General features: G+C 38.1%; 2 protein-coding genes across 8 annotated transcripts in view; one reads left to right on the top strand and one right to left on the bottom strand.

Annotated features, from left to right (window-relative positions):
- GOLM1 (golgi membrane protein 1) overlaps positions 1-13,988 on the top strand; it is a 71,224-nt gene that overhangs the window by 53,913 nt on the left and 3,323 nt on the right. The window lies entirely within an intron of this gene.
- Positions 5,243-13,988, bottom strand: part of NAA35 (N-alpha-acetyltransferase 35, NatC auxiliary subunit) — a 38,293-nt gene continuing 29,547 nt past the window's right edge. For 3 of the 6 annotated variants that reach the window (XM_067569022.1, XM_067569024.1, XM_067569023.1), the window contains exons 18-23: positions 11,167-11,303; positions 9,605-9,672; positions 8,607-8,747; positions 7,408-7,530; positions 6,941-7,021; positions 5,314-5,681 (exon numbers count right to left, since the gene is read on the bottom strand). In XM_067569022.1, coding sequence (XP_067425123.1) covers positions 5,622-5,681; positions 6,941-7,021; positions 7,408-7,530; positions 8,607-8,747; positions 9,605-9,672; positions 11,167-11,303 — 610 coding nt within the window. In that variant the 3' untranslated portion in view covers positions 5,314-5,621. Of the gene's footprint in view, positions 5,682-6,940; positions 7,022-7,407; positions 7,531-8,606; positions 8,748-9,604; positions 9,675-11,166; positions 11,304-13,988 lie in introns of those variants that run through there. The other 3 variants (XM_067569025.1, XR_010923950.1, XR_010923949.1) reach the window with 3 other exon arrangements.

Here is a 13,988-nt window from a genome sequence, read left to right as displayed (position 1 = left end):
AACACGGTGCCAGCAGCACATAGCTGCTTCTCACAGGGCCCCTGGGCTGGGACCCGGAGGAGTGGGTGAGCCTGGGTCCCTACCCCCTCCTCGGGGAAACTGGAGTGGCTGGAGACGCCCTGACCCACTACAAGCAATGGAAGCGTGAGGCCCACTAGGGTGTACTCGGCTATCTGCCACACTATCCTAACCTTTACAAAACACCTGCTTGCCTCAACCAAAGACTTCTGTGTACAGTTGGCACTGAATGAACTTTCAACCCTCTTGTAACCAAAAGCTACCTTTCCTACAGTAGCTCTGGGCAATGAGGTAGGCAAAACTTTACAGCGAGACTCAGAAGTGCCTACTTTGCTTGCTGTATTACTATTCTGACTTGACACATGCTTTTCAAACTGACCTACCTTTCCAAATACGTTTACGAGAAGTGGAGTATCAAGACATTTAAAGGTTCTGGTCATGATCTTCAAGCCCTTTTAAGGGGCTAGACCCAGCTCCTTAAAGCCAGGCTTTTTGTTACCATGATTTTATGGCAGTTCTGATCAGGAACAATGGAACTATCAACTCCACGGGTAACATTTATGACAGCAGGAGATGGTACTCTCAGCTCTAGGTTCATGGTTTTGGAACTCCCATAAGAAATTAAACAAACTTTACCACAGAGATATGGTAAACAATTTACTATACACATTCTTGCTTAGAGGGAAGGGCAATTAGATTGGATAGTGGACCTGTGTACTGCTGGATACCATATTAACTCAGGTGCAGGTGAAATGGGAGAAGAGAAGAAATACACGGGCTGTTGCTTTAGTCAGTATTTAAGGGGGTTAAATCTTGATGTCCAGACAGCTCAATGATCTAGTTTTAGAAGAAATTTCTTAATGAGGTTTTCCCCTCTTCCTTTTGTTACATCTTGGCTTAAATAAGGAGTGTTTTATATAAATATGTATACACCCCTTCTTCCTAAAGGTAAGAGACCCATTTTGCTTTCAAAGGTGAACTGAAAAACATTTTGTTTTTAAATAAAATATCAAACTGCTTACCTTTCCAGATCAGTATCAGGAAATATAAAACACTGTCCTAAGACTAGTTTTTTTCGAAGGAGGCCTGAGGTCAGGACGTGATCACTTACAAGGCTGACACTTCATCCCACAAACACCAGCAAGTTTTTTCTGATTACAGGAGCTTGCAGAACTTTGAATTAGAAAGTAAAGTTACTTAAAATCAATCACGGAGGGGTCAGAGAGTAAACAGCCTGTGGTTACAGCCATGATGTGGCTATAAATCTTGCGCTACAGGTTTGTTGTGTATTCTTAATTCTTTATGCCCTCTAAGCAGGGGGAAAAAAACTCTTGGGCCCCTTTAAAGATTGCATGCACACACCATCTTTGTTGACGATCAGCCTCAGTCTCCCTTCAAGCCCCCAGGAAGGCTGACTAGTTGGACAGAAGAGTGCTGTATAAACTTTTCAGCTGGCTACCTCCCACGCACCCACAGGGTAGGATTTATAAAGCCTTTCACCCTGGATGGAGATGGTATTCTGCACCAGAAATAAAGCTTCCCCCACTAAGAGAATAAGAGGGTGTTTCATTAGTTGCCCTTTTGGAGCTAAGAAGGAATTTTTCCTTCACTGCCTGGTTGGCCTGAACAGGGTGGATTCCCCCCAGTTCCCTAAACTGTAAATTTCATTTTGTCACAAGTTTGCAGAGGACCCGTTCCATGATAAACTAGAACTGCAAGCAGATTAGGAAAAGCAACTCTAAAGAGGTGGGGCTCTTAATGACTGGTACACTGAGGAGACAATACCAATTAGGGCTGTCAAATGATTAAAAAAATCAATTAATCATGAGTTAATCACGATTTGTTAAACTGCAGTTTAATCACACTGTTAATAATAGAATACCAATTTAAACATAACTATCTTCTATATTTTCAAATATTGATTTTAATTACAACAGAATAAAGTGTACAGTGCTCACTTATTTTTTATTACAAATATTTGCACTAAAAGAAATAGTATTTTTCAATTCACTGCCTACAAGTACTGTAGTGCAATCTCTTTATTGTGAAAGTGCAACTTACAAATGTAGAAATTTTTTTATACATAACTTCACTCAAAGACAAAACAATGTAAAACTTTAGAGTCTACAAGTCCACCCCGTCCTACTTCTTGTTCAGCCAATCAAATTTGTTTACATTTCTGGGAGATAATGCTGCCCACTGCTTATTTACAATGTCACCTGAAAGTGAGAATAGGCATTTGCATGGTACTGTTCTAGCCTGTGTTGCAAGATATTTATGTGCCAGATATACTAAACATTTGATTTTATAGTGAAAATATTTATATTTTTATTATAAGTGAGCACTATAAACTTTATATTCTGTGCTGTAATTGAAAACAATATATTAAATATAGAAAAACATCCAAAAATATTTAATAAATTGGCATGCTATTTAATGGCATGATTAAAATGGCAATTAATGATTATATTTTTTAATCTAGTTAATTTGTTTTGCATTAATCACTTGAGTTAACTGTGATTGACAGCCCTAATACCAATATTCCAGAAGGATACAGCTTGCTCACGAAGGACGGCAGGGAAAAAGGGAGGAGGTGTTGCCTTGTATACCAAAGATGCATGTACTTGGACTGAGGTTGAGATGGAAATAGGAGACAGACTTGTTGAAAGTCTCTGGGAAAGTGTAAAATGAGTAAATAAAAAACCAAGGGTGATGTCGTTGTAGTGGTCTATTACAGACCCCCTAACTAGGAAGAAGAGATGGATGAGCTTTTTTTTTTTTTTTTTTTTTTTTTTAAACTAACCAAAGCATCCCAAGCACAGGACTTGGTGATGGGGGACTTCAACTACCCAGACATCTGTTGAGAAAATAATACAGCAGAACACAGATTAACCAACAAGTTCTTGGAATGCAGTGGAGATATTTTTTCATTTCAGAAGGTGGAGAAAGCAACTAGGGGAGAGGCTGTCCTAGAAAGGGAGGAACTGGTTGAGAATCTGAAAGTGGAAGGCAGCTTGGGTGAAAGTGATCATGAACTGACAGATCATGATTCTAAGCAATGGTAGGATGGAAAACAGCCCAATAAAGATAATGGATTTCAAGAAGGCAGACTTTAGCAAACTCAGGGAGTTGGTAGGTAAAAACCCAATGGAAAGCAAGTCTAAGGGGAAAACAGTTTGAGAGAGTTGGCAGTTTTTCAAGGAGACATTATTAAGGGTACCAGAGCAAACTATCCCACTGTGCAGCAAAGATGGGAAGTATGGCAAGAGACCACCCTGCTTAACCAGGAGATCGTCAATGTTCTGAAACTCAAAGAGTCCTACAAAGTGGAAACTAGGTCAAATTATAAAGGATGAATATAAAAACAAGCATATATGGACAAAATTAGAAAGGCCAAGGAACAAAATAAGATTCAAGTAGCTAGAGACATAAATGGTAACAAGAAAACATTCTACAAATACATTACAAGCAAGAGGAAGAGAAAGGGAGGGTAAGGGGGAAAGGCAATAACAAAAAATGTGGAAAGGGCAGAAGTGCTATCCTTTTTTTCAGTTTTCACCAAAAAGTTTAGTAGCAATTGGACATCTAACATAGTGAATACCAGTGAAAATGAAGTAGGATCTGCAGCTAAAATAGAGAAAGAACAAGTTAAAAATTAATTAGAAAAGTTAGATGTCTTCAAGTCGCCGTGGCCAGAAGAAACACATCCTAGATTACTCAAGGATCTATTTGAGCCATTAGCAACTATCATAAAAAACCACTGAAGACAGGAAAGATTCCAGGTGACTGGAAGAGGGCACATACAGTGCCAATCTATAAAAAGGGGATTAAGGACAACCCCAGGGAATTACAGACCTGTCAGTTTAACTTCAGAACCCAGAAAGATAATGGAACAAATAATCAAGCAATCCATTTGCAAACACTCAGAAGATAATAAGGTAATAAGTAACAGTCAGCATGGATTTGTCAAGAACAAATTATGTCAAACCAAGCTAATAGCTTTTTTTGACAGGGTAACAAGCCATGTGGATAGGAGGGAAGCGACAGAGATGGTATATCTTGACTTTAGTATAGCGTTTGTTTATGACCTTCTCATAAACAAACAAGGGAAATGCAACCTAGATGGAGCATACCTGTCTGAAAAACCATTCCCAGAGAGTAGTTGTTAGTGGTTCAGTGTCTAGCTGGAAGGGCACATCGAGTGGAGTCCCGCAGTGAGTGGTCCTGTCTCCGGTTCTGTTCAGTATCTTCAACAATGATTTGGATAATGGCATAGAGCCATTGGCACACAGATAATGGCAGACTTATAAAGTCTGTGGACAACAACAAGCTGGGAGAAGTTACAAGTGCTTTGGAGGATAGGATTAAAATTCAAAATGATCTGATGTAAATAGGAAGAAATTCAATAAGGACAAAAGCAAAAGTATTCCACTTAGGAAGGAACAATCAGTTGCGCACACACAACTGCCTAGGAAGTAGTACTGAAAAAAGGGAGCTGAAGAGAATAGTGGATCACAAGCTAAATCAGTCAACAGTGTAACACTGTTGCGCAAAAAAAAAAAAAAGTGAACATCATTCTGGGATATATTAGGAGGAGTATTATAAGCAAGATGAAAAATAATTCTTTCACTCTACTCCGTGCTGATAAGGTCTCTCAACTGGAGTAGTGTGTTCAGTTCTGGGTGCCATGTTTTAAGAAGGATGTGGACAAATTGCAAAAAGTCCACATGACAGCAACAAAAATGATTAAAGTCTAGAAAACATTACCAATGAAGAAAAATTGAAAAAGCTGGGTTTGTTTAGTCTGGAGAAGAGAAGCCTGAGGGGGACATGACAGTTTTCAAGTATATAAAAGTGATTACAAGGAGAAGGATAAAAAATTGTTCTCGTTAACCTCTGAGGATAGGACAAGAAGCAACGGGCGTAAATTGCAGAAAGGGAGATTTAGGCTGGACATCAGGAAAAGATCCTAGCTTTCAATGCAGTTAAGTAGTGGAATAAACTGCTCAGGTAGGTTGCGTAATCTGTCATTGGAGGTTTTTAAAAACAGGTTGGACAAACACCTGTCAGGAATGGTCTAGTTATTATGTAGTTCTGCCTTGAATGAAGGGGACTGGACTAGATGACCTCTCAAGGTCCCTTCCAGTCCTACACTTCTATGATTCTATAATGCCATTTCCAGAGAATCCTTGTTCAAAGCAGAATTTCACTTTAACTCAGCTGCATCTATCAGACAGGCTCTATTGTAATGAATCATATTCAGCGATGAGTGATATTAAATCCTTACAAACACCATTTTCAGTCAGAATTCATAAAAATGATTTATGATTAAATCTGTAATAAAACCAAATAAGGTACAATGTTGTTCAACAACGCAGTTGATTAAAATCAGCTTCACCCATAGAACATTATACAAACCACTTTAAAACAGCAGTTGTCATTCTGGTCATGTAAGGAAGTCAGACTAAAGATATTTCATACAACAGTACTTTTATCCAAGAGATCCACTTCACTTCTGTGTACAGTATAAAATACTCCATTCCAAAGCAGGTATTGGATATACAGATTACAGTTCAGTTATCCTAATAATAATCTCTTGTCTTTCAAACAAGCTTCACAACTGGGAAATACTTGTGAGGAGAGAAGTCAAATTCTGGAGGAACCTAAAAAAAGAGGGTTTTAAAAGATTACTCTGACACACACCACTACTGATTTTATAACCCACGAAGGGGAATTCATTACATACTTATCTTTGAAGAAAATATTAGTTTTGCTTACTTTGGTTTTTTTTAACCTTTAAAATTGTTAAAAAACCACAAACCAAGACAATCCCTTTGGCTAAAACTCAACTTTAAAAAAAAAATCACATCACAAGCTATTCTGAGTTATGAAAAATAGTCTCTGGAAGACTAGTCATCAATAGTGAGGAGCAAAGAGGGGCACTGCCATCTGAAGAAGCTATCTGCCTTCTTGGTTAGAACTGGTACTATGATGGACTTGGTACCAACACCGGAGGGGGCAAGTACAACTAAAACAGTACAAAATATTGAGATGGCTAGAAAAATTATAATCTCACTGAGTCAGACATAATACCTCACACGTTACTGCCTTGGAGAAGACAGTCCTTTTTATATACTATACTGGAGCCATGCACATGCAGACTGTACAGTTGAGGCACTCAAAAAAAAAAAAGTTCTCTTTCTGAGATTGCTTCTCTTTTCAAGTACACAAGATTATAAACTAATGGTAATGGCCTGCTGATCAATCCTTCTAACCACTAATGCCTTACTTCTCATCCACCCACCCATCTTGTGTTCCCCATACTTCTGCTTCCACCTCTTGGATATTCTACCCTGCCTACAAATGCTTTCCTCTACTGTCCACCTCACCCACTATCTGCCCCAGGCTCAGCTAATTTCTGTTCCTCTCCGCCACCTCCTGCTGCTGCTTTTCCCCAATCCTCAACCCCTCTACTGCTTACTTGCATTTCTTGGACCTATTGCTATCAACTGCTCTCCCTTCCCTCCTCTCTCTTTTAATGTCTAACTATCCATACACACCTGCTGTTGCTTCCATCATTAGCCTCACCTTCCACATCATAGCTCCTGTCTGTGCTGCTATTTACATTCTAGATGCCGTTTCCCAGCTAATTTCCCTTCCAACATTCAAACATGGAGGGCATAACAAATTTCACAACTTGAAGTGACAGTTCCTTAACACGTTTCAAGGGTCAACACAGATTTATTTCTTTTATTCTAATTTTTTTCTATATTTAGATCAGTCCTGTATTCCCTCTAAGGCTTAGAGTAGCTAACGACTGAACCTGCACATTCAGCTTACTATTAGATCTGTGGCAGAAATGGTACTGTTGACTGTGTCATTCAGTAGTTAAAGGCAGTAAAATCAATTCAAGGATTCTTACCTTAGAATCCTTTTTGTGACCTCCTGCCAGCAGCTTCATGACCACAATGTTGGGTTTAGCAACTTTTAGAATTCGATTGACCTACACAGAAAGTAGTAATAAACTTTCAAGTGACAATTTATGGCCAAGTAAAACATGATATTTCATGACTGTCAGACCTCTGCAGATTTTAAAGTATTATTTGTCAGGGGCTGACTTTGCTTCATGTTGCACAGGACACAAGTCAAGCTGTGATTCCTCCCTTAACAAGCTGCTGTAATTATACACCATGGCATACAGTGAGCAGTTCAATGTGGGAAGTTGAGAACTTTAAATTAAATGTTTGAGCACTTTAATAACTAAATCACTACATTATAATTTTCTAATACATTTTAATTCATAACCAAAGTATTTCAGTTAGAACTAATGACAAAGCGAATAATGTATTCCAAAAAAGAGCTCCTCTCTACATTTCAGTTCAGTCTTACCTCATGATCTGGGTTAGGAATATTCTCCAGTATCATTTTAGCCTGCTGGAAGTGTTTGCTAGATGCCATATAGAGATCGGAGGACTGTGGAGGGGGGCTGTATTTATTTAGGTCAGACATCTCCTAAATATTACAAAAAATATATATTTTAAAACGAATTGTTAACAGCACATAAATCTTTCTATATTGATTTCTGATCCCAATGAAAAGCAATGACAGTGTTAATTAAACCCAGTTTTTCCTTAAGTCAAACAGAGTATTGGTTAAAACAGTAACAATACTAAATAGCAGAGGTCAAATTAGTATTTGCTTTAACCAATTAAATCATATGTATTGTAATCTTTATTAAATAGTTTATTATTTTACAGCACCAAAAAGTGTGCTAAGACACCTCACAGTACAAATAAAAGACATGATCCCTGCTCTGGAGAACCTGCAATGTATTTGCAGCAACGATGTGATGAAGTGGGGAGTAACTGAGGAAGACAAGACAGACAGGGGAAGAGCAATAAGATAAGGTGGTTATTTAGCACACGCTTGCAGCAGGTTGGACAAGATTTTTTAAAAGTTACTCTTCCCTGACAAAAAAGAAATTGCGTAATTCTAAAGTTAAGTAAGAGATGATATAGCCACGCTGACATGTAGAAAGCAAGAATGGATTGATTTGTATTAACTATGTTCATTTTACATGCAACACTGCCTTCGTATTTATTTTACATACCTTGCTTGCTTGCTGCTACAACAACAACATTTTGGCTGTTAAACAACTACCTTTTCTAAATGTATATTATTCTAGCTGAATGCCTGTCAAATTTGACATCCTTTTCACAAAAATGCACAAATTACAAAGTGTAACAGCAACAAAACTTGGCAAAAATGTTTAAAAGTCAAGCTTTAGGAAAGTTCAATTAATTTTCCTTATTACACACCAGTAGGCAAATCCAGCGAACAGCCTCTTGTCATCTCTGCTTGGCTTAGATATTAATTTAGAAAAATGAAGGATATTATTAACCCATAACACAGCACTTAAAGGTATTATACTGTCCTTCAATACATTGAGGAGCATCAGTATGTGCTCTAAAAAATCAGCTACCGGGCATATATATGTACATGCAGGACCTGATTTTACAAGAAATGTACAAGCATACTGAAGGGCAGAGTTGTTTTAAGTGTTTTAAGATTGTTTGAAAAGAGTTCACCTTGAACTGCAGATAGTGCACTGGTGGTGGTGTGATGACACTGTTGAAAGGAGCAAACCTGTGCTCATACCGAACTTGCTCGCTATCAAGCTCAAACTTGGGTTTTCTCACTTTGCCATCCATGTCAAAAGCTATCATAGTCTAAGGGGGGAAAGGAATGAGAAAGACCAGTGTGAAAAACTTTAGCATTTTGCCACGACTCACTAGCACTGCTGCATCTTGGAATCAGTAACACACGTGGGGGAGGGGAAGTAATTCTGTAATACTTTCCCAGGCGTTTGATGCAAAAAGGTTTTAACAGTATTTCCCCTATCTCTGGATTCTACTCTTGTCGATTTGTCTGCCTAGAGAATGGACTTTTCCGATGTGCTTTATAATGCATCAAATGTCAGACAGATGGCTAGCAAAATAACTCTTTTTAATCTTATAAGAGAGAGATGGCGGAGTGCTTCATGAAAGAGCCTACTCAGATATCAAACCACATCTGAAGCACCTCTGTTTGTTGGGTCTGCTAATGTTTCACCTCTACTCATTTGTCAGAGGGCAGAGAATGGGGAGTCTAGGGAATCAGAATTCCATTTCTTTTAGCACTATATGGTATTTCCATTTTAATTTACCTTTACTACTTGTTTTACTAAATTTCAGCTAGTATCATTTACAGATTTTGGTATCCAACATGGTTTGGTGACAAGGGAGGGCACTATAAACAAATTCCAGTGCCTAAAGATACTGGTTTCAGCACAGAATATTTAGCTTTACCCATTACCATTAGAAGATTTTAAATAGCATTGTTCTGGGTCTGATAAAACACTATTTAGGGTAGGAAATTTCTTTAGGAGGCTTTGCCATGCCAAAAACGAGGGCTTGATTCTAAGAACCAAAAATAGAATTGACACAAATTACAAAAAAAGAGGAAAGGAAAAAAGGATTTTAATGCTTAACATCACCGTGTAACAAAATTGGACCCTATGTGCACTATTTGCTCTATAATAAATTACCTTGTACATCCCAGCACACATATTCTGATATGCCTGGCTCATGGTGATCTCTCTGCTCAGAGGGCGAACTGTAAATTCCACATAAAAAAATTAAAAACTCAAAATAGTGATACAGAACAAATGCAAACTTTTTTTGGCAACAATTAGTTCATTAAAATTGTTAATTGCAAATATTACATGGTTTTCTTCTCACCTTTTCTAGAAATTAGAAACTTTCCTTTTAAGGTAAATTAAGGCATACAGATATGTTCATTTGGTCTCCAATTAAGCAAGGTACTTAAGTACATGCCTAACTTTTATTCACATGAGTAGTCCCTGGACTTTAATGGGACAATTTACATTCACAAAGTTAAGCATGAGCTTACGTATCTTGCTGAACTGAATCCTTATAGAACATTTTAGGAATGTAATAAAAATTTGATCTGACAATAAGTATTCCACATCACTCTCAAACAAATGCTGCCTTCATAAAGCTACACTTTCTGTAGGAACGTGTTTTCCAAAGCATAGGCTTGCTCCCCTGGAAATGTGGAACAGTAGCAGTTAACATTTCCCCCATAGTGTGCTGCTAACATGGCAGAGTTGAAGGAGACAGGCATGTAATTTGTCTTCCTGAAGATAGCCTCAATTTTCAAAGAGCTGACAAATGCTGGTGTGTAGACTAAGTTGTATTCAATTAATCAAAAATAAGTTTTACGTGCAGCACCATGCAATAACCTTATTTTTTTTCTAACTGAAGACAGTAAGGACAAAACATTAACTTCACTATGTAAGAATCAGGGATAACTCTTTGAGTATGCCTGCACTGTAACGTAAGCCTGTGCTTGAGTCCAGGCTCAAACAAAACCACCGTTGCATCTACATAGCAATCTGCCAGGCTGGAGGGTCTGAGCTCGAGTTAAGCTAGGACCCAGGGTCCAAGCCCTATTGCTTGCAGTGTAGATGCAGCCCTGCTTCACTCAGGTTTCGTGGGTCAATCAGAAGTATCACACAACTCCATGGGACACCCTCCATAGCCCAACAATCTGCAATCTACTTATTGAAAACAGAAGCCACCCCTCCCCTTTGTGAATGGCAGCAGCTCAGATCAGCATTAATCCATTCACTTCTGATCACCAATCTGCAAGCACATGGTCAGAGAGCCTCCTGGGTTTGCAACAGTGACTGAAACAATCAAGCCTTTTGCAAAGCAAGCTGCTTCCTGGAACAGGCAGGGCAGGCAGTAAAGTTTTCCCACAGTGCACCGCAGTTCTAGGACTAGAGTGGCCACTTTTGGGGAGCGGAGCAGCGCTAAGGACTCTGGGATATGGTTATTTTGACTCGCGTCTGCACACTGCAGTGTGGATGCAAGAGACCGTAGGTTGGAGCACGGATTAGAAAATTATTAATATTGGGTTAAAATACACTGTAGACACTCAAGCCCAGGGTTCCTTAAAATTTCAGCTGACTCGAGTCCCACTATCCTTGGGCTTACACTGTAGTGTAGACATAATATTTGAAGTCAATGGAGTTACATAGGTATAATGCCAGCTAGCATGGGAGGAAAAAAAAAACTATTCTACCTTTTTTCTTTTTCTTTGTTTTCTTACTACTACGGCCTTTCTGCTGCTCTTCCATTATTCTCTCTTCTGCCATTTGAGAGCTATCAGCACGGCTCAGTGTTGACATCAGCCATGCATAGAGAAATTCAGACAGATACCTACAGTAAAAATAGCATCCAGCTATTACATATTACAAAGCAAAACTATGTAGAATGCACATTATGCATTTGTATTATGCAGTTTCTTTCATGATGAAAACAGATGGCTGTACTCAATTGATATTTTCTTTAGCTTAGTTGAAGAAAAAAAAAAGTCACAACACCATAAAGCTCAGTGAAGGCATAAAATGACTTTTGTTCCCTTGCTAGTTTAAATCAATGTCATGCTATTGTGTAAGTATTCAATTAGATGGCTTCTAACCATTTCAAAAATCTTTAAAAAGGCTTCAGGCTAATATTTAAAATAATCCAAGAGTTTAGGAACAGTACATATGAAATTACAGGGACTAAGTATTTTAAAGGAGTCCCTTTTTAATTTTTTTAAACTAATATTTTTTTAAAATATTGACAGTGCTTCAAATGCCAGCTTTCTAGTTTTCTGAATTAATGCCTTAGGGAACATAGTTAATACTGATGATTACAATTTTTAATAAGTAAAACCATAAAATCATAGAATCGTAGCACTGAGCATTATCTAGACCATTCCTGACAGGTCTGTCCAACCTGCTCTTAAAAATCTCCAATGACAGAGATTCCACAGTCTCCCTAGGCTATTTTTTCCATGCTTAACTACCCTAACAGTTAGGAAGTTTTTCCTAATCTCCAACCTAAACCGCCCTTGCTGCAATTTAAGCCCATTGCTTCTTGTCCTATCCTCAGAGGTTATCAAGAATATTTTTTCTCCCTCGTAACCATCTTTTATGTGCTTGAAAACTGTTATGTCCCCATTCTCCTCCCACCCCCCCAAATCTTCTCTTCTTCTGACTAAACAAACCCAATTTTTTCAATATTCCCTCAGAGGTCAGGTTTTCTAGACCTTTAATCATTTTTGTTGCTCTCCTCTGGACTTTTCCACTTTATCCACATCCTTTCCTGAAATGTAGTGCCCAGAACTGGACACAATACTCCATCTGAGGCCTAATCAGCACAGAGTAGAGTGGAAGAATTACTTTTCATGTTTTGCTTACAACACTCCTGATAATACATCCCAGAATAATGTTTGCTTTTTTTGAAACAGCATGACACTGTTGACTCATGTTTAGCTTGTGATTCACTATTCCCCCCAGATTACTTTCCACAGTATTGCTTCCTAGGCAGTCATTTTGTATGTGTGCAACTGATTGTTCCTTCTTATGTGGAGTACTTTGCATTTGCCCTTATTGAATTTCATCCTATTTATATCAGACCATTTCTTCAGTTTGTCTAGATGACTTTGAATTTTAAATCTATCCTCCAAAGCACTTGCAACCCCTCCCAGCTTGGTATTGTCCCCAAACTTTGTGTGTATTCTCTATGTCATTATCTAAGTAACTGAAGATATTGAACAGAACTAGACCCAGAACTGATCCCTGTGGGACCACACTTGATACGCCTTCCAGCTTGACAGTGACGTATAGATAACTACTCTCTGGGAATGATCATCACTTTAAGAAAGCACAGGAATTAATTAATATTGATCCATTCCACACCAAATTCTACAAAATATTCCTGAAGTGGCATTAAATCCTGTTCTGGCCTTCTTCCAACCTAGCAGAGTAGGGGGGAAAACTACTGTAGGATTGCAGAGCATGAAGAGTAAGAATAAACATAAGGCTTCAAAAAAAAATTCATAGTTCAGTCCAGAAGTATGCTACTGACAATTCTTTTTTTTGGTCTTCACTTAGAGATCAAATGGATAACTACGATAACATGTACAGAATCATTCAAAGTGAGGGAAAAAAGACCATGCAGTAATTGGATACTAATCATAATTGCAATGAGATGGCAACGTTAACAAGTCTTCAGTGCTATGATTTTCCCTTATGTTCAGTGCAGTGGTAAAATAATGTAGAAGCACTGCTAAACAATTAATTGCCACTATCATTCAATTAAAAAGAGGGCTAAATTATAATGAATTAGAGTTCAATCTGTTTAATTTATCAACAAGAAGATTGAGAGGTGACTTGATTACAGTGTATAAATACCTTAATGGGAAGAAAATCCCAGACACTAAAAGGGTTCTTGAAGCTAGCAGAGAAAGGCATAACAAGAATCAATGAAGCTGCAAGCTGAAGCCAGACAAATTCAAATAAGAAGTAAGGCATACATTTTTAATAGTAAGGATGATTAATCATTGGAACAAACTACTAAGGAAAGTGGTAGACATCTACTGAAGTCTGCAAATCAAGAGTGGATGCCTTTCTGTAAGATATGCGTTAGCCAAATGCAAGCTGTGGGGCTAAATACAGCGGTAACTGGGTGAAATGTAATGGCCTGGTATACAGTAGGGCACAGTAAATGATCTAATGGTCCCTTCGGTCTTTAAAGAAAAATCTGCAAAAATCAAATACCAACAAATTCATTAGTTACCATGTTTTCTTCAAATGCCGTAGTTTGAAAATAAATTACAATATGCCAACATGGAACCAGTTTTACTGCCCTAACCACTCCTGCTAGCCAAATTCATAAACTGGCACCAACCACAGTATTATAAAATTAAGGCTTGTATCATACCCTCAGTAATATCTGGAATCTGTAATATCTGGAAATGGGGCTGAAGAACAGTGAATAGGCAAATTTTGCAGATGATACAAGATTACTCAAGGTAGCTTGAGTCCAAAGCTGACTGCAAGGAGTTACAAAGGG

This window comes from Emydura macquarii, unplaced genomic scaffold (assembly GCF_026122565.2).
Source record: "Emydura macquarii macquarii isolate MOO-44397 ecotype Brisbane River unplaced genomic scaffold, CSIRO-AGI_Emac_v2 contig_2897, whole genome shotgun sequence".
Taxonomy (NCBI): domain Eukaryota; kingdom Metazoa; phylum Chordata; order Testudines; family Chelidae; genus Emydura; species Emydura macquarii.
The sequence above is the reverse complement of the archived record's forward strand: the minus strand, read 5'-3'. Positions and strand labels throughout refer to the sequence as shown.